This window comes from Pagrus pagrus (assembly GCF_965226575.1).
Source record: "Pagrus pagrus genome assembly, chromosome: 1".
Classification (NCBI taxonomy): domain Eukaryota; kingdom Metazoa; phylum Chordata; class Actinopteri; order Spariformes; family Sparidae; genus Pagrus; species Pagrus pagrus.
In genome coordinates this window covers 2,003,267-2,024,896 of record NC_140185.1, presented here as the reverse complement: position 1 = coordinate 2,024,896, position 21,630 = coordinate 2,003,267, and the positions used below count along the sequence as shown (strand labels likewise).

Here is a 21,630-nt window from a genome sequence, read left to right as displayed (position 1 = left end):
TACATGATATATATTTAATTAACTGACATTACTTTGCAGAAAGGAGTTCTTTTGTTGTTGTTTTTTTGTCAAAAAAGTCAAATTATATTGACCGTGATTCCATTTATAAAAGCAATAAAAGGGGAAAACAATGAAGGGAGTGAATACTTTTTATAGGCACTGTACAGAGGCAGAATAAACATGCAACAGTCCGGCCTTGAACAGGCTAATGGGTTTGTTATTTTTGAAAAAAGTGTGATGACAAGATGACCAAGAGTAAAAAATGATGATGATGAAAATGACAGAGAAAGAATAAAGACAACAACAGAGTAAACTGTCATGATGATAAAACCATTAAAACCACAGACAGTGTGAGACAGTCTCAAACCTGCACATTCTGCAGAGCCAGGTTTTCTCTGTGGCTTCCTCCATTTGCGCGAAACTGAGGCCACCTTCCAGTAACCACGGAGAAGATGCCCAGAATGCCTTTCACTGCCATGTCAATGTTAATATTCATGTGTGTGCTGCAAGCCAAAAGATAAATGAGAGGATGAATATATTGATATTCCAAGCAAACTCAGAGTAAAATGACTCTAAACAGCCACACAACTCAGAACAACAGACATTCCTTTAGTCCAATGACTTGTTATCTTATTCTCTATTTTATAACTGTAGAGATGAAGCTGCACTGTAGAGCTGTCTGATACTGGATTTTGAATATTGGATGATGACATCATGGCAGTGTTATTATTATTATTGTTATACCACAGAACTAAAGACCCACAAATAAAACGGTCTTCACTTTTGACATTTCATTCTTACCATCTCCTTAAACAAAAGCCCTTCAACTTGAATCCTGCCTACCTGCCGATCTGACTGGCCAAGCCTTTGGCCCTGCTGCATGTGTCCTCTGATGAGTTTTCACTTGCCATGTAGCAGGTGGTGAAGATGTGACCACACAGCTCCCTTGGGTCCTGAGGACGGTAGGAGTCATCCCCTACCACTCTACGGACATCAATCAGTACCTGACTGTCTGAGGGATAGAGAGAGACAAAGATAGACAGAAGGCAGGGGAAAAGAAATGGAGACTTATGTTTTGTTCGAGTGAAGAGAGACTGGGAAGCTAGGAAAGTGAGATGGCATTTAACCATGATCCAAGGCTGGATTCTCAAGTAGGAAGTTTGCCCTAAATCAGCAGGCCACTGTGGTTTCTAGCAAATGTTACTCAAAAACAAGAGAAAACCATTTGATGGGGACTATTTTCAGTTGTGGATTAATACACATTTGTTACTCTAGTGAGTATTTGGGTTATGGGGCTAGAACAGTGACATTAAAAATTGGCACTGAAAACAAAATCTGAATTTAAACAGGAAACATCGATACTGAAAGACTTGTATAAGAAAAAGTTGTATTGGCACTAAAAAAAGTGAAAAATAAAACATTAAAGATAATTTACATTTATTTTGACATTTTTGTATGTTGATGTGTTTTCAGTGACAATAGTTTATTGATTTGTTTCTTCAATCTGGTGTCACTGGTCATAAGAACATTTTGAGCAGAAATCCATTGTGCTTCTCAGTAAACCTAATATGTAAACATTTTATGATCGTAGGACTGCTTTTGTGATGGCACTAATCAATAAGACTTGTACAGTATAATAACATTATACTGTATGCTGTGTAATATAATGTTATATTTATTTGGTAAACGAAATGTGGGAAATTATTACTGAAATATGAGTCTTATTTCTCCAATTACCCATACCATAACTGTATGAAAAGATGTGCATCAAAATCCAATCCACAAATTCACCCGGAACTCCCAAACCAAGGTAAGTCTGCTCCTTTCAGCAATTGTTTTTCACATTGAACCTCAGGTAAGCTATAATAGCTGATGTTAGCTAAAGTTAGTGCTCCAACAGACCTCCGCCAGACCAGCATAATGTCAGTTAAAAGTTAACTTTATCCAGCCAGCTCTATCTGAAAAACAAGGACAGTCAAACAGACATAATTGCAGTTTGTGAGTCCCAGGCGAACTTGTGGAAGTCATTTCTATATGCTAGGCTTTTGGTCATGTCAAAGGCTTTGAAGTTGAGTGGACCTTGCCATCTAGGAGTGACATCTTGTATTTTAGTATGCATTTATGCACATCACGGTCTCTTTGACCATCTCCTCAAAAAACCTCTTCATTTCAAACTGGTGATATAGGGCCTTTCTTAAACAATCTATGGTGCATGGTCTAAAGTCGAGAGCACAAGTGCATTCAGGGCGTGTCCAACTCTCCTTTGCTAGTTGAACGGTTGATGATCTGGACGCAAAGTAAGGTGCAAGGTGCAAAGGACTTTTACTTAGTCTCTTTCTTAATTAGTCATGGTTGTGTTTAACATGAATTAAACCAATCAGTGTTATCTCCAATTCCCTTTAAAAACCCTCTGCTGTCACCCAATCCTGTCTCCCATCAAAAACTCTGTTTTACTGCACATGAGCAAATGTACATATATTTAATTGTGTGTAATAGTGAGCCACAGATCTACAAGGTTACAAAGTACATTTATTATCATTTTCTAAAACACAAGGGTTTCAAAAATTAAACTATGTTTGAGTCCTTTGTGCTACATCTACTTTATAAAATGTGTGTTGAAGATTAATTGAGCAGTCTGCCTGAGGAGTGAAGCTGCTCTGTAGTCTGGTGGTACAGCAGCAGATACTTCTGTATCTGTTGTCAGGTGGCAGCAGGGTGAACAGACTGTGGCTGGGTGGGTGTTGTCTCTTAGTATCTTTGGGCTCTGTGCAGACGTCTCACTTCACTGATGTCACTGATGCTCTGTAGATGGTACCAGTGATGTTTTGTCCTTTCATCTGTAAACACTTTAATAGTTTTAACTGATGGTTTGAGTCTCTTTATCTGTGAGTAATTAGGCAGAAGAAGCAGAGAAATGTGATCTAATAGGCCAAAGTAAGGACGTGGGACAGCTTTGTAGCTGACAGGAACATGCTGGTGGAATTTCGGTAAAATAGTCCTGAGGTATCGGTCTATGAATCAGGTGAGCAAGGCCATAAAATTGCAATTCTAAAATATTAATGACATTATCTGCAGTGATCATCCTGCAGCAAAAACTACAAGTGCGTCACTGCATTAAGAGAGACCTATGTGCGCATTTATGCACAAGACACAGCAGGGTCACGTCCGTCTTTTAATTAAATCTCCTGTCTTGCGATAGGATCGGTCAGGTCAGTGTTCTTCTACACATTAAAAACTTGTTTTCTTCAACCATAGCTGGAGGTGATATTACTCCTGTTTCATACCACACACACACACACACACACACACACACACACACACACACACACACACACACACACACACACACACACACACACACACACACACACACACACACACACAAAACCATCCTGATAAATCCTGAGCTTCATCAGAGCTCTCTTAAAATATTTATATATATATATATATATATATATATATATATATATATATATATATATATATATATATATATATATATATATATATATATTTATATATATTTATATTATATATATATTTATTTCAGAAGCTTAAAGTTTAATTCTTCCTTTGGAGAGTTTCCTCTGTCCTCTTAAGTTTGTAGCTTCAGTTTTTAGTTTTGCTGCTAAAATATGCCACAATATTTGCCACAGTGATATTACTGTGCTCAGGGAAACATTCAACAGTATTCTACGCATGTTGAACCTGCCTTTGTATGCGCATATCTGAACAATGCACCATTTAAATAGTAGGAAACACACTGTGCTACCGACTTTAGAACAGCTTTTTGTTGATCTATGGCGCAGCCACTTTCTGCTACCTCAAACAATGAGCTATCAATGCACGTGACCACAGCTCATTGTATGACTTATATAACGTGGGCATTGGGCATGAAAAAGAAAAACCCAAATTCAAAAAATATCAATATTAAATGTAATTATTTTTACACTTTTTTATTTTACACTTTTTCTAGTGCCAATACCAATACCAATTTTTCAAATAGAAAGTGCTTCCGTCCTAATGTAAGTGAATGATACTCACTGCCGTCCTCTATAGCCTGGCAGAGCAGCACACACATAGAGTGGACAATACAGGCGGTGGAGGAGCTGTCGACACCTCCACTCAGAGGTAACAGAAAACCAGCCTGGGACACAAATCAGATCCATCACAAACACCAAAATTAGTTCACAAAGTCAAAATCTAATTTCTTCTTAATTTCAGTTATTTTAAAGGTCTAATAATCCAACTGAGACACACAAAATGAAACATGGTAAAGCAGCATCTTTTTTTAGTGTGTATGTTCCTCCTCACCTGTCCACTTCTCCTCAGGTAGTCCCAAAGCCAGCAGGCTGGCCCTAGACTGAACAACATAGGTACCAACTGCTGTTCAATGGCATAGAGGGGTTCTTCAACTGGTTCATTTCAAAAGGTAGAAATGATTCATATTTTGTACCAAATGAAATGTGTTTTTTACCTGATCTCCTCCTCTGGTGTATGGTAGTTCCATGTTATTGGTTGGTGGGTAGGGAGGTAAATATCATCACCATTGGATAAAGAGAAGTCAACTTTGACCCTGTGGCAAGGTTTGGGTTCACTCTCCTACAAGAGAGAAGTATGAGAGTGAGACTACCAAACAGTGATAATGAAGTGATAATTACAGAAATCTCTTAACCCTAGGGTGACAGGTTGGGACATCTGTGTCCAATGGAGGAGATGTATGTGACTCTATTTGACATTTGTGTACAAGCCACAGTTACCTTGTAACTCAACCATGTGTGACTGTTCTACTGAACCAACCAAAAAATAGTAAGAAGTAAAGTTAATGAAATTGAATATGTATTTAAAGTATGCTTACACATTCAGTGAGAAACAACAAAAGCTTAGTGTGTGAAAAGTTACGTTCATGTATATCTTTTGGCCACTTGGGGGCAAACATATAAACATATTATGAGGTTGATAGTGGCTGGCAGTTGTCTTCTTACGCACCCAGCAGACACAGAGCAACATTACCTTTCAGTTGAAGTTGTGTTTGTGTCCATCTCGTGAATGTAAATCCAATCCATCATTCTTTCTATTTTTCTTTGATCTCTACTTAATCTCATTAGATGTTTCTTTATAAGCTTGTTGCTAACTTCGTCTGTCTGTTTTTTGGTGCTAGGCAAGAAACATACAGTGGGTTTATCTGAGCTTGTATTAATAAAAACAGCTTCCCGCTGCTATTCTATATGCTGATTTTGAGGCCCTGAAATACTAAACAATAAGCAAAAAGCAACTAAAATGCTTATCCTCAATATGTATTACCAACTCCTTTATTACTTAAAGTTGCATTAATGCATTTTTTGTCACTTGGGGGCAGCAGAACAGGCAGTAAATACAACATCTGAAATATTATCATCTTATAAAGTTGCTACGGTGAGCGTGACAGCAAACGTGTGCGTATTTACATATCCTGCAGACGCAGAGCAACATTATCATTCATTCGGAACCGTGTTTGGGTACACCTGATTGGTGTACAGTTATGGTCAAAAGTTTACATACACTTGTAAAGAACATGTACATCATGGCAGTCTTGAGTTCCAATGATTTCTACAGCTCTCATTTTTCTGTGATAGAAGTGGAACAAAAATAATGAGTAAAAAATATACATACAGTAACCTGAACAATCAATTTTGGCGATTATGGAAAGTTAGGTTGTGAATCAAACTTGGTTGTAGCATGGCCTCTTAACTTCTACTGACTGATTCTGATTGAAAACAGCTGATGACTTTTCTGGGCCCATTTTAGTAGGGCTTGTTTGATACACCCATTAGACTCAGCCACAAACACTACAGTGGGAAAGTCTAAAGAGCTCAGCATTGATCTGAATGAGCACATTATTGATTTGAACAAGTCAGGAAAGTAACTTGGAGCCATTTCCAAGCAGTTACAGGTCCCAAGATCAACTGTACAAAAAAACTGTTTGTAAGTATAAAGTGCATGGTACAGTTGTGTCACTGCTACAATCAGGAAGAAAAACAAACTATCACCTGCTGCTGAGAGAAAACTGGTCAGGATGATCAAGAGTCAAACAAAAAGGCAAGTTTGCAATGAATTAGACGCTGCTGGAAGACAGGTGACAGTGTCCACAGTCAAGTGTGTTTTGCATCAACATGAGTTGAGAGGCTGCTGCGCAAGAAAGAAGCCCTCACTCCAGACGCAGCACCTGTGGTCAGATGAACAAAAAAACGAGTTGTTTGGAAGGTGAGGCCTTTAACCCCAAGAGCACCATACCTACTGGGGCTGTTTTGCTGCCAGTGGATATACTGCTCTAAAAAAGTAAATGTATTAATGAAGGAGGAGGATTATCTCCAAATTCTTCAGGAAAACCTAAAACCATCAGCCAGAAGATTGGCTCTTGGGTGCAGCTGGGTGTTCCAACAGGACAATGATCCCAAACACACATCAAAAGTGGTAAAGGAATGGCTGAGTCAGGCTAGGTTTTGCAATGGCCTTCCCAAAGTCCTGACATTAGAGAAGACCTATAATAAATTCATTACTGAACCAAACTTCATGAATGTAGTATATGTTCCACTCATTCCATCACAGAAAATGAGAGCTGTAGAAATCATTGGAACTCAACACTGCAATGATATACATGCTCTTTACAAGTGTATGCAAACTTTTAACCAACACTGTTAAGTCCGACATTTACTCCTCTTATACTTCTGTTTACTCCTGAGGGAAATATCAAACTGTATGTTTACTAAATGCTCCACTATGTTCAGCAGCTAGCCCTTAACAGTGTCAGTCTCGGTGCTGAGCGGGTTGTGTCCAAATGGTTTCTCTGAGCTTTTTCACTGAAAACAGCTGAAAACCAGGTCGATGAGAGTCGATGAGAGTGGAGGGACTGCACCATAACAGCCAAGTTGAGGGCCATGAAACCAAAATACTGAGTGAAAATGGCTTTAAAAGGATCAGTTCACTCAAAAATAAAAATTAAGTCATTATGTACTCCCTATGCAATTCTCTGGAAGCCATGAGATCCCAAACTAATTTGAAAAGTCGTCACTTACACCCTTTTAAAAGCCAAAATCCTCACTGTAACTTCTAAGCTAAAAATAGTTAACTTAGTTACATTTGATCAGCAGTAAACACAAAGTACAGCTGAGTTACGTGGGAATGTCATCAGTTTTTCAGGTATTTAGTCATAAGCAAAATCAATATTTTGACCTGATATAAGCTGGTAATTAGTGAGATTTAAAGGTAATGTAAGGCAATAATGTGTAAAAGCAATACAACAAGCAATAGACCGTGATTGGGCAAGTTTGTACGTTACCAAGGCTGTAAGGTGGTGCTTTCTCACCATGTTTGGCTGGCAATTTTCTCCTCTGTAGCTACGCACATCCTCAAGGTCAAGAGTGGCTGTAATCACCTCCTACAACACAAAAACATATATGTGTGCACACTTATATGCTTTAAGAAAATGTTTAGATTAATGGACTTGCAACAATTTTAGTTTACAGTGTAAAGTTATTCTCCTTTCGTGATGGATGTGATTAAACAGCCATGTAGAGACAACACACACAAATATACACAAACACACACACACACACACACATCACACACACACACACAGTGTTGTCAGATATTTTTTTGTGCCCTGCCCTGTAACACCTAACCATATATTTCCACACAAAAACTACTTCATGCTTTCACACTGCACTGCACAACTGATCTACACAACACTACACAGAATTATTTATTAAGACTTTCATATACACAGAGTTTTATGTGCAAGTACGTCTTGAGCAGGGTCTGGATCGTTTCATACATACCACATCATTAAGGGAGAACTGTGCTCCCTGTGCCACAATGTCACCGTTGATGGCCACCATGGCACAACCATCATAGTAGACACGGTCTCCATCACAACCCCTCTGATTGGCATACAAGTAGATACCTCCACTCTGGAACAACACCATATTTCATACTCAAGGAAGAAAATATACTAAAAAGTTAGGATGGTACAGTGGTGCTATGTCCTGCATTTGTATTACAAGACTACCCTCTTTTGATCTCTGCCTTGCAGTGCCTGTGTAGGTACAGATGAGTGACAAATGAAAGCAAAAAAACAACATAAAATGTCGCTGTAAAGTGCTGGTAGAGGTGAATGAATTTGAGAATAAATGTAATACCTTATTTTTATAATATTGCAAGTTTGACAAAACCTGTTAAACAGAACTCCAGTCCAGTATTTGTGCACTACATAGTATTTTAAAACAACTGTTTGTACTAAGCATAATAACACATTTTTTGTCTACATGATGATGAAAACATTTGCTGGTCATCTAATAGACTAGCAAACATCTGAGGACTCCTGGTTCAAGTATACCTTGGTGGTGGCTGACTTGATTAGGTTGACTCTTTGGTCAGCTTTGCGGAGCTCGTGGTGGCTGGCAGACGAATTTGTAAAGATTTCAACCCCATCAAGACCCATCCGAATGTGGGGGCTGAGGAAAGAAAAATGTTCAGTCGTCAGGAGTTCAGGTTGTTTCAGACAGTATAGAGACTACTACAACATCCTTACAATCCTTAAACAATCCCCTGTCGCTCTACCTTCTGGGTTTCCAGAGCTCTTCGCACATCTCCGTTCCAATGCACGTGTCCTTTGTGGATAGTACACAGTCACCAAATGGGACTGTGTCCTGATGAACATAGACAAACAGGAGAATAAAAAACATACAGTAGATCTTCTGCTTGTTCATGTTTCCTTCAAGGAACCTATAACAGAAAGATGGGGCACTACATCATTTTGCATTGGTGGCAGACTTTAGTGCCAGCTATATTGTAGTCTATGGCAGATGCATGGACAAGCAGAATAAAACCCAACATATCTACGATATATGACCTTTCATGATGAAATACCTTTTTACAATATGAAAGTAATCATTTCAGAGAATAGGCTACTGACCGACTTTTGCACATTAGTTATTTTGCTGTTGGTCTCCAATAAGTAATCTCGAAGTAACTTCAGAGTAATGGTGATGAGCAGACCACTGCTTCCTCTCTCCCCTCTCAGTTTCATAGGTTATCAGTCTTGGTGATGGAGGTACCTCTTTTTTGGTGTTATTTAGCTAATGTTTCATGTGTTTATAAAGGTGCATTTGGTTTGATTTGTATGTTATTTAAATCATTAATTTCCCTGCCAGTTGAATTAATATTATGCTGGATTTATAATAGACTGGAGCTTGTGATTGAGTTTGGCAACGGATTAACAATAATAAATTGGCTAAACTGTAACGTAATCTACAGTTTTTGATATAGTGACCACACGGGTTACGTAGATTAGCCATGTGGTTGCTTCCTTCATAATTACGCTGCATTATTTCCTGGTAATAATCAAGTTCTTCAAGTTCAAGTTTTCCTTACCACTTTCTGATAGCTATAATGTATGCATTTGTTGTTTTATAGCTCGAGGTTAGTTTATAGCACAATTCATCATCAGAGGAGATTTCTAAGTGTCTCCCTGTAAATCCTGTTTGGATAAAATCAGGAGACCAACAGCAAATAAAGGAAGGCGCCCATTTGGAAAAATCTGTCATCAGCCTATTGTCTAAAGTGTGCTCTTTCATTTTGAAGAGGCGCTACTTCAGTTAGGGTTATGCACAGAGATATGTTGGGTTTTGTCTGCTTGTCCATGCATCTCCTATAGACTTCATTAGAACTGGCACCAAGAATGCTGGCATGATGATATAATGTCCTTTCCTTCTCTCCTTCCTTGTGTTTTCTTGTTTATAGCCTGGGTCTTCGTGAAATTGATCCAAGTCTCAGCTAAATACAGGTGACAGTGGTTTTGTTTGTTTGTTTGTTTGTTTGTTTGTTTGTTTTTACCTGCCCTGTTACCTCCTGGATCATTCTGGGCAGGAAATACTCCTCGACTTGCCTTGAAGAAACAAGCAAAAAGATAAATACCTTCACTACTAGCCATGTAGTTTACAAAGGTGAAATAAAATCACACTGGGGTCAAGGAAAATTGCATCAGAGTTTGGCCTTATAGAAGCTAATATGATAAAATATGATAAAATTACAGTGGCCCTGAAGTGCAAATCACAACAGTAAATAGGAAAACACAACTTCAAATCACAAAAGCTAACAGCAGGTAGGAAAATAGGCCCTAAATGCACTTGCGCCGTGAGCTTTAGACCAAGCGCCAGAGATCGTTGAATAGGGCCCACTGTCTTTTTCAAAGTTTTTAGTCACTCTAGGCCTCTTGATTGTTTGTTCCCACCCTACTGGCGGAGGATGATGTTCTGATCACTTTGCCACGTGTTACTAGGGTGTAACCTATAACATATAAGTGCCTGTGTCTCAGTATGTGTTGAACTTGAAGAATGCCTGAGGGCCAATAAGTTATTAAATTAAAAGAAGAATTTGCATGGAGCCAGAGTAGGCCTGGGCGATTAAACATATGTAGCGGCGATAGACACATTGCCGACAGCAATGAGAAAATAGTTCAATAAAATGCTCGATAGTTTCAGGTGTCTGCATTAAATGCAAACCAACTTGACTGCACATAGGGAATATACCCTGGCTTATAAACAGACTATCATATCCCTTGATAATGGCGTGCTACAAGTGACACGAAAACAGCCAATCATTTAACAGGTGCATAGTTCGGTTGCACCATCGCCATGTGACTGACAACAACAGAAGAGTGTAGTTACGCAGAAAAGCTAGTCCATGCATTTGTTACTTCCAGACTGGACTATTGTAATTCTCTATTATCAGGCTGCCCTCACAAGTCTCTAAAGAGTCTCCAGCTGGTCCAGAATGCTGCAGCACATGTACTGACAGGAACTAAGAAAAGAGATCATATTACTCCTGTATTGGCCTCTCTGCACTGGCTCCCTGTAAAATCAAGAATAGAGTTTAAAATCCTTCTCCTCACTTACAAAGCTGTTAATGGTCAGGCACCATCATATCTCCAGGAGCTCATACTACCCTATTACCCAACTAGAGCATTACGCTCCCAGAACGCAGGATTACTTGTAGTTCCTAAAGTCTCCAAAAGTAGAATGGGAGCCAGAGCCTTCAGTTATCAAGCTCCTCTTCTGTGGAACCATCTTCCTGTTTTGGTCCGGGAGGCGGACACCCTCTCTACCTTTAAGAGTAGACTTAAGACCTTCCTTTTCGATAGAGCTTATAGTTAGGGCTGGTCCAGGACAGGCCCAGGCCTGTCCTGGACCAGCTCTTAGTTATGCTGCTATAGGCCTAGTCCGGGGGACAATGACACACTGAGCTTCTCTCTCCTCCCCTCTCCTCTCCTCTCCATCTGTATACATTATGCCTGTATACATGCCCCATCTCTGCATGTCACTGACTTACTTCTTCCCCGGAGTCCTTGTGCTTTCTAGTCCTACAGGCTCCCATGGATCCTGGCCGCGCCCGGGTCGTGGATCGTGGATGCGCCCACTGCTATGGCCCTGCCTGATCGTGGATGCGCCTACTGCCATGACCCTGCCTGACACCCACCACTACTGTCGCTAATATTAGTCACATCTGTTACATACGTTCCACTACCATTATTGTAATGCATTACTACATACTATCCTTACCATTAATCACTACTACTGTTATCACTAGTAATCACATTTCCATGTGCATTTCATTATTATTGCTGTAATACATCTTTATGTACTTTCACTCCTGTCAACCATCGCTTATAATTGAATACATTGTGATCTCGTTGATCTGCTCTGTACATGCGACATCTATTGCACGTCTGTCCGTCCTGGGAGAGGGATCCCTCCTCTGTGGCTCTCCCTGAGGTTTCTTCCGCATTTTTTTCCCTGTTAAAAGGGCCTTTTTTTTGGGGCAAGTTTTTCCTCACTCGAAGGACAGAGGGTGTCGTCTCTGTACAGATTGTGAAGCCCTCTGAGGCAAACTGTGATTTGTGAATTTGGGCTATACAAATAAAATTTGATTTGATTTGATTTGACTATGCACCGCAGTTCTCACAAGACTAGCAGTGCTCCGCCTGTGAAACCATTAACTCACACAGTAGTAATGTCTGCTCATACGGCAACCTGCAATCCGCAGCCATGCCGGCAAACGCAAGGACCCCTTCGGCCTCTGTCCCAGTCTTCTGCTTTAATTACTTTACTGTGTGCCTTGATGAAGTAGTTATAATCAAAATAAAGAGGTTAAATTCAACCTATTTCACCTGGTCTTTAAAAATGATAAAAATAGGACAGATCATTAAAAATGATCAATAGTTATCGACATAGGCCGATACACTATCATGATAGACTTTTCAGCCATGTTGCCCAACACTTTTTTCTACATTCTATATAGCTCCAACACGGTCAGTAGATCATTCACTTAATACAACCCCATCACTTATTTTTACACTATATTTATTTATTTTTCTATTTTCCCTGCACATCAACCAAGCTGATGGTTGCTGGTTGACCCATATTTCTGTTAGGGGGGCAGGTTGAAGACAGATGTGTTAACATGTGCTTTTTGCTTACATCTAGTAGAAAAGCATGTTCCAGCCTTTTGAGAGACATGCACATTTCCTCAGAACAGTCTACAAGCTAAAAGTCAGGACATTTCAGGCCTGCTGTACAGAGATTTTAATCCAGTCTCTTAATGAATTGCTATCGCAAACAGACTTCCCTGATTAAGATAGTTCAGTTGTTGTTGTATATAATACCTACAATATAATTTTCAATATTTGGAACTGTATTGCCCTGATTACACCCTGACAACTAAAATATCGAGTGTAAAATTCACTGCAAATTAAAGTAATAAATCTACTAAATAATTTGCTTATATAATTGACATATCAACAGTAGGTGTTCTCATGAAGACAGACAGACAGAGTGATAGGAAGGGCCACATAGTCTGCAGCAGACTTCTGAGAAATGACCAACCTTAACTGGTTCCACGGTGAGAACCAGCGCATCTCTCGGTAGTTCCCGTTATTTGCCATCTGCATTTTAGGTCTGATCAGCAGTATCTTTCTACAGGATGGAATAAAAATGCAGAGTAATAAAATAAATATATGTAGGCAGTTTACATCTGCAAGTGTGCTCTATGCTTCAACCAAACATTTTGTCCAGTCAAATTACAAAGGACAGAAGACAACATCTCATATGTGAGATGAGACTGATGTGCTGACATACCTATTGAGGAACAGCACCCGGCAGTTGTAGCGCACATTATGATGCATGATGGGCCTGAAGGGGAAACATAATCCAAAACACTCAAATGTGACACCAAACAGGACTTAGCAGTTTTAATTCAGAAATGTGGGCTGCAAATATGAAGTATCCATTGTGTCAGCCATAAAAAGCAACTGATGAACTGAAACTGAAAATATGCAGTCCCAAAAGTTTGCAGAGCAATGACTGTTACCTTTCATGATTACTTGTTTTATTGAAGGCTTTGATGTGAAACTTTTAAATGTTGCTGTTGATGTAGGTGATCTGCATAAAATGATGTCTGATTCACTGTTTAGACGGGACTGCTAGTCTGAAAAGTGCTTTGGGAGTAGTCTGATTGTTTGGAGGCAATACCCACATGCCGACGTCACAGATGATGTCCTGGGTGACGGGAGATTCCAGAAGCTTCCTCAAAACTTGAAAGCTGTGGAGCAATGTGTCAGACTCATAGAAGTGGTCTGCACAGCCATATCCGCTGGAAGAATGTAGTGGATTAGAGAAGATATGTGAGCCGAGTAAGGTAAACTGAACCTCTGAACTGTGGCAATGTTATGAAACCTCTGCACTAAAAAGCACTGACAGTGTTTCAGTGCTGTTAGTCCAGTAATTCTGAAGATGATTGTTTGGACCAACACAATTTTGGCCAAGACAATCATACTATGACACTTCAATATGGGATACACATATGTCAATGTGAAGCCTGAGCAAGTGTCTTGCAAACTAATGAATGCTTATCTCATCATACCATATCTCCAGCTCTGGACCCAGCCTGTATTTGGCTCCATGAGCCTTAGCAATCTCAATACCTGCAGAGAAACACACAGACAGAAAACAGGCAGCATTAGTGTTTCATGGCAAAAAATATTGCTGGCTTTGGTTAGGCTTCCACAAAGTTAGGATATTTGTGAGAGATAAAAAAAACCCCATCAAAAATCAAAGCAGCAAAAGCAGAAATATCTTCACATTGAATCCCTTGACTTGACAGGTCATCACAGGAGTTTATGGGTAGATCAACATAAAAAGTTGGTTTCGACTGCAAAAAATCACAACAGACAGACAGAAACCTTCCAGTTAGCTCAGAGTGAAAATTTAGCTATTAGCTCTATTGATCTGGCCAGAGCCCTGGATTTTATTCATGCAAAGTATGGGGCGCCGATTGTGAAGTTGCGCATGCTAAAATAAACAGCAACTTTTCCACACATTTAGCACCAAACCCCATTAAAAAAACGTATGTGAATTTTTTAGTATTGCTTTTGACCAGATTTACAGAAATATTTGTGAACTTTGTGATATTTACTTCTCTTGTAAAAATATAATGTCTAAATATACTAAATGTTAAATCTAAATGTTAAATATTAAATCTCAATGTTAAATGTTAAATCTAAATGTTAAATATAAATATAAATCTAAATGTTAAATTTAAATCTAAATTTTAAATGTTAAATATAAATATAAATGTTAAATCTAAATCTAAATATAAATATAAATGTTAACTCTAAATGTTAAATATAAATATAAATGTTAAATATAAATATAAATGTTAAATATAAATGTTAAATATATATATAAATATAAATGTTGAATCTAAATGCTAAATGTTAAATCTAAATGTCACGGGTGAAACTAAACATTTAGCTAATATGCAAATTCACACTGCCTGTCACCGGAAGTACCAAAATAAAAGCTACCGAGTGCTGTATGCTGTAGCTGTGCTAGCCCTTTTCAAGCCGGTTCGCTAATTCTCCGCTGTTGGTTGTTCACACAGAGCCAAGCAGCGCTGGCATAAAGACGAACCGCTGTGTAATTCACACAGAAAGCCGCCGCTGCGGCTCCGAAAGAGGTACACGTCATGTTGATGACGTGTTTCCCCAGGTGTCCTCCATTGACAGGAGTCCTGTCAATCTAAACATGTACTGCTGTCTGTTTATAATCATACGGATGCTGTTATAATGTGTTGGGATTGAGATCCTGACCCACCAAACATCAAGCTGCTTGGCTCCGTGTGAACGACAACGACGACGACAGAGAAATGGCGAACCGCCGCTGCGGCGATAATGCGGAGACTCTGTGAAAAGGGCTACTGTCGCTGTCGTTGCGGACGCATTGCTGAACCTCTGTATTGCTGCCAAAACGGCCCTACCAATGTTTCCAGCTAAGTCGCTGGACATGGTGGCAGGCAACATGAGAGCACGGTGAGGAGACGTGACTAACAGTGCAGCGCAATCACTCGCCTGACTACCCGAGGAGACCGCGGATAGCGCTTGTTCGCGACAATGAGCTTTTATTTTGGTACTTCCGGTGACAGGCAGTGTGAATTTGCATATTAGCTAAATATTTAGTTTCACCGTGACATTTAGATTTAACATTTAGCATTTAGATTTAACATTTAGATTTAGATTTAGATTTAACATTTAGCATTTATATTTAACATTTAGATTTAGATTTAGATTTAACATTTAGATTTAACATTTAGCATTTATATTTAACATTTAAATTTAACATTTATATTTATATTTAACATTTAACATTTATATTTATATTTAACATTTAAATTTAACATTTATATTTATATTTAACATTTATATTTAAATGTAACATTTATATTTATATTTAACATTTATATTTAACATTTAGATTTAGATTTTATATTTAACATTTGTATTTAGATTTTGTATTTAGATTTTGTATTTAGATTTAACATTGACATTATATTTTTACAAGAGAAGTAAATATCACAAAGTTCACAAATATTGCTGTAAATCTGGTCAAAAGTATCATTTTAAAATTAACATGTGTTTTTTAAACGTGTTTTTTTGCTAAATGTGTGGAAAAGTTGCTGTTTATTTTAGCATGCGCAACTTCACAATCGGCGCCCCATAGCAAAGTACCAGAGGGTCAGAACCTGGTGAGGAAGAAATGCAGTTCATACATTTACATCAGGTCAATGTGGTTTGTCAGGCTCTATGATCAATTTTTTGGGGATCAGTTTGACATGTGTTTTGAGTTTCAGTGAGGGACAGCAGTCAGAGAGCCAACACTATGGTCTGATGAGACCCACACTGAGCTTTCTGAACATCAGATTAAACTTCATGTAACGCTGCACATCAACACAACATACAGTACACAGCAACCCCAGTGTGAAGCATGGTGGAAGCAGCATCATGCTGTTGGAAGGCTTCTCTGCTGCGGGTGATGGAAGCCTTGAGGATAGAGATGCAACCTAACCTGGGGTCCTGACGGTGAGAGCCAGTCCGAGTGATGCGTTCACAGGTGCAGGACACTTGAGCTTTACCGGACACTTCTGAATGGTTAGTGTAACCCATACTTAAGGATCAATTCAACTTATTTTCGTTTTACTACAATGGCAGACAGTATTTTAGATGCAGGAGCTGACAGCAAGGATATTGCAATTTAACCAGAGCCATCTTATTTTCACATAACATTGTCTGTATTTGACCACTGTTCTTACCTGTAAAGAGCTCTGATTTTGACTTCTTTAATTCTACCTTGAATTGCTGCCAAAGAGTCATACAATGACTGCTTCCAGGATTAATATTAGGTTATTAAAACACGCTGTGAGCCACCTCTTACAGAAAGGGTGAAGAGGTTAATTCCTGAACTGGGTGTCTGTCGGTGTGGCTGACGGGCAGTGTTAGATCTACACTTGGGGACATCAAACTTGCACCTCTGCATAGAAAGGGACTTGCACTGTATTTGTTCATTGTCAGTGCTGCTATGGGAAGGGATTAGGAACGTTCTATTTTCTGAGGGATGGGTTTTACCATCTTCCTTTTTTACATGTTTTTTCGTTTTGATCATTATCAATGTGTTACCTGACGTAATATCCGAATACCTTAGCCCAACCATTCACAATGCAAACACACCAAAGCCTAAGCTAACATTGATTTATTCAGCATCATTATAAGGCAACAACATGGCTAAAGTAGCGTAATCTACATCATTTAATGTAAATGGGCTGAATGGACCAGTTAAAAGAAAAAGAGTATATGACTATTTGAAAAAGTTGAAAACTGAGATAGCATTTGTAATCCGTGTACCTTTCGTTCTTTCGTTTTTTCGTTTCAAAACCAAATTTAAAAAACGGATTGTTCTACCTGGCGATGACGTAGCGTACACACCACAGACCCTTTATTACCGGACTGGACAGCAGCCGAGAGATTTATTAGGTTAGGCTACCCTATTATATCCAATACAGTCATGATCTAGTCTGTCCTGAGCCTACAAAATTAAGTTTGAGAAATGTCTGCATGGTGTACACCTGCTTACAGTGCAGCTGACTAGTGAGAGAAAGAGAGAAAGAAAGGAGACACCGGGCGTTTACCAGCAAAAACTGAACGGTTAGAAATGAAAAGAGGGAAATCACAGAATACAGAATATGTCCAGGAGACTCCTCAGGACGTTAGGGAGGAAGGGTCAGATGGTGGGTCAGGTAGCGATGAGGAAAATATATATGGCTGCACATCTGTCAGCTGCACTGTAAGCAGGTGTAGCCTACACCACGCAGACATTTCTCAAACTTTATTTTGGTGTGTCGGTTTTAGAGATGTTCCGATACCATTTTTTCCCTCCCGATACCGATTCCGATACTTATGCTGTGGGTATCGGCCGATACGAGTACCGATACCGATACCAGTGTGTTATAAAAAATGATATATATCATACTACGCCTGCATGACTGTGATATGATTATCATGTGGTAAGGCCTGGCTCAGGTTAAACCCTTTGTAAAACATGAATGAATACAGCAAATGAAAGCCACTTATTTTTAAAAAGAATAGTATAAAGCCGAATTCAGCACAGAGCAGACAGGAAGTCAGACACGAAATAATAACATGACATCCGGTTAATTTTCAAAATAAAACACTCCGTGTTGATACAAGCACAAAAACCTTAAATGAGAGACAAATACGCCCTCTTCTTCTAATCCTTCAGTCGGGAACACTTCGTGTTGTTGTGTTTATAACACATACATATAACTGCGGTCGTGTGTGATTATGTAATCATCGCAGGAATTCCTCGGTTTCGTAACTCCAGCTGATCGGCGGAGCTGCGCTGTGGCGGACTCAAAACACAGCTGGTGGGGGTTGCCGGACGAGGACGACGGAGCCAAACCGTACCGGAGCCGTAACGCAGCGGACACGTATCCGGTAGAAGCTAACGGAGCTAGGCTAATAAATTACGTGGTATCGGATCGGTGCCTGGACTCCAGTACTCGCCGATACCGATGCCGGCATTTCCGATACTGGCATCGGAATCGGAACAACTCTAGTCGGTTTTGCATATTAGCTAAATATTTAGTTTCAGCCGTGACATTTAGATTTAACGTTTAGGCTAGATTTAACATTTAGATTTAGATTTAAATTGAACATTTAAATTTATATTTAACATTTAGATTTAGATTTAACATTTAGATTTAGATTTAACATTTAGATTTAACATTGACATTATATTTTTACAAGATAGGTAAATATCACAAAGTTCACAAATATTGCTGTAAATCTGGTCAAAAGTAATATTAAATAATTCACGTGTTTTTTTAATGGGGTTTGGTGCTAAATGTGGCGAAAAGTTGCAGTTTTTTTTAGCATGCGCAACTTTACAATCAGCGCCCCATGTGTTTTTGAAAACTTTAAATTAAGTATTAAAAGAAAAGAAAAAACAGGGATGGACCTAGGTTTTTCATAATAAAAGCCTTAGACAGTAAATGTATCAGCGGGGGACTCCGGATGAAGCTTTTCTTCCAAGTAAACATCCTATAGATAGCCTAATAGAGTAACCATATCTTTACTAACAGGAAGCTCAGGATACTAACATGCTAAACCAATGTGGTAAAAATGGAAATCAATATATGCTAAATATCCCAGTAGCGCCGAGATCGAAAAGTGGCCAAAGGTATGTCGATTGCTGCTCAGCGGCTCATACCGATCCATAGAGTCTTATACCGTTCCTCAGAGTGGTGGCAAAAGCCCCCAATGGACACACATACACACACAGTCACAAGCACACAGTAGTCACAAGCACATACATACATACATACATACATACATACATACATACATTCATACATACATTCATACATACATACATACATACATACATTACTGAAGCAAACACACACACATATATGAAGCAAACAATGTAGTTTATGGTTCTATTCCCAACTCCTCACCTGGGCCTATACTTTAAGAGAATCTTTTTGGAGACTTCCTGTTTGCTTTTATGTGCTATCATGTGTTTCTGCCAATCAATGATGCGTGTATCTGTTATTCCAAACTTAGTTCCATTTTGACAGGTAAATAGCCTATTCCAACAGAAAGCCACTTATACTGCAGTCTTGATTAAATCAAGTCTACATTGTTGTCACTGTTACACCTCGCAGCACTTAGTCTATTAGCGATATATCACAAAACTGTCCAACAGTGCGACTTACTCTTGAGTATTCTTTCCAGGTTGCCTTCAAAGTCCAGAGCCCACTGACTCAACGAGCAAGTAGCAAGGGTTACTTTCCGCCCCATGTTCTTGGTAGTTTCCTGATAAAACGGTTAGTGCGTTGCGTAAACAAACCACGAGGACGATGCCAACGACCTATGACGTTAAGTTTGGGTATATAACTTTCAACTGTAGCTATAGTTATCTATCTACCTGGCTGTCATACAAAGTAGTGAATGGAATTACGTCGGTTTGGGTAGAGAAGAAGACTGCCCCCCTACTGCCTCCTCCTTCTTCTTCTTCTTCTGATTTCCTAAATATTATGAGTTTAGACGCCCCTGAGCTCATTACTGCCCCCCAGAGGATAATGGATGTGTTCTGCAGAAGAATGTGCCCTGTCACTGATATATGATTATAGGCCTATAAGAAATTTGTTGCAGTTAGGGAAGTTAAGTCCAGTGATTGCCACGCTCCTCCTGTAGGTCAGAAGTTAAATCTGAAGGGTCGTGAGGTGATTAATGGCCGACAAAAGAAGAGAAGACAAAGGTCTGTTACACATGCCTGTGTTTATTTTTTGGCCTTTTCTCTAATCTTTGCTTTGTCGTAAAATGTTGGATAATTTAAACCTTTTGGACAGTTTTTAAAACAACAAGTCAAAGAGTACTACTCTTGACACAAACATTGTTTTTTATAACCTCATCATACCTTTTTTCATTAGAAATGCAAAATAACTAGCAACTACAGCTGTGATACTTGTGTGCTTCAACTTTTATTTTCATCAAATATTACAGCAAATATATATAAATCAAATATAAATAAACAAACATACATACAAACATACATACATACATGTCAGTCCACTCAATTGTCCTCAAGTGGATTAATGGTCTGAGACCAAAAGGTTACGGAAGGTCCTGGACAAAGACCAGAGAGCTAAAATCCAGACAGATCAGGGTAGAGAAAAATATAATACAACATATTTGAATACAGTTGAATACAGTTAGTTCCCAGGAGGACAAGTCTCCCTCTTTATATGTTTGACCCAGTAAAGGGTCCCCAGATGTTAACAAACTAAAAGTGGTCATTGGAAAGACTATAGCTACTGAGTTTCTTCAAGGTATAAACAAGAAACCATGTCATTTCACCATTTTTTTAAAGCATGGAAGAGAAACTGATTTGCACTTCCTCAGAAAAACCCTTTTTGCAAAAACCATACCAACCATGAGGGCTTGTTGTAATGCAAGAAGAGTCACAGAGTAGTTGGAGCAAACTACTATCACAAAGAGACTGTCAGGGATTAGTTATCTGTTTTATATGTTGCTGTATAAATGACGGCTGCTTGAGGCAAGCCTATAAAGATGACGCAGGATTCCGTCAGCAAGATTCTCTTCAGTTTGGTCTTAGAAAAGTGCAGCCAACGAATGACTTTTAACTGAATGAGTCGAGCATTAGTAGAACATGCTTTGATCCCACCCTTTTGAACCCTTTTGTCCATAACTCATCCAGAAATCTCTTCACCAATATCTCTAATGTCTCTTTCATGTGTAAAGAAGAGAAAGGAGAAAAAGGACCACAAACTGTGAGATTAAATGTTTGGAAGTAGGGGTTCTGGTCAATAGGTCATAGAAGTTGTGTTGTTCGAGGAGGATATCCAAGTGAGGCAGATGAACAAAATTTCCAACAAATAGAAGCATAAATGGACAACTCTGGGGGACCCACACACTCTTGAGCTACCTTATAACCTGAAATGTATCACCTAAAATAATCATAGTCATCCTCATAGTCAAAAGAACAAGTGATGCTGCACTACTCCACACCACTAAATAGGACTAAGGGTACTCCTCTTCCCATCTGCCGCTACAGCAGGACTGCAGAAGGCCCCTCCTTTCTCCTTTCTCTTCTTGCCTTCCATGTGTAAAACAACAAGCAACCACGCAAGTCCTTCAACTGTCAAAAATCCTGTAGTTTT

The 21,630-nt window shown here is 39.1% G+C and overlaps 1 protein-coding gene across 1 annotated transcript in view; it reads right to left on the bottom strand.

The window, feature by feature from the left end:
- The window catches only part of nadsyn1 (NAD synthetase 1), a 28,283-nt gene extending 8,321 nt beyond the window's left edge, over positions 1-19,962 (bottom strand). Inside the window, exons 1-15 of the mRNA XM_084363490.1 lie at positions 19,663-19,962; positions 13,957-14,017; positions 13,570-13,686; positions 13,173-13,226; positions 12,921-13,010; positions 9,874-9,925; positions 8,599-8,687; positions 8,375-8,492; positions 7,818-7,949; positions 7,346-7,417; positions 4,478-4,602; positions 4,315-4,363; positions 4,045-4,147; positions 844-1,012; positions 368-503 (exon numbers count right to left, since the gene is read on the bottom strand). Coding sequence (XP_084219616.1) covers positions 368-503; positions 844-1,012; positions 4,045-4,147; positions 4,315-4,363; positions 4,478-4,602; positions 7,346-7,417; positions 7,818-7,949; positions 8,375-8,492; positions 8,599-8,687; positions 9,874-9,925; positions 12,921-13,010; positions 13,173-13,226; positions 13,570-13,686; positions 13,957-14,017; positions 19,663-19,747 — 1,452 coding nt within the window. The 5' untranslated portion in view covers positions 19,748-19,962. The remainder of the gene's footprint in view (positions 1-367; positions 504-843; positions 1,013-4,044; positions 4,148-4,314; positions 4,364-4,477; positions 4,603-7,345; positions 7,418-7,817; positions 7,950-8,374; positions 8,493-8,598; positions 8,688-9,873; positions 9,926-12,920; positions 13,011-13,172; positions 13,227-13,569; positions 13,687-13,956; positions 14,018-19,662) is intronic.
- Positions 19,963-21,630: the final 1,668 nt, after the last annotated feature.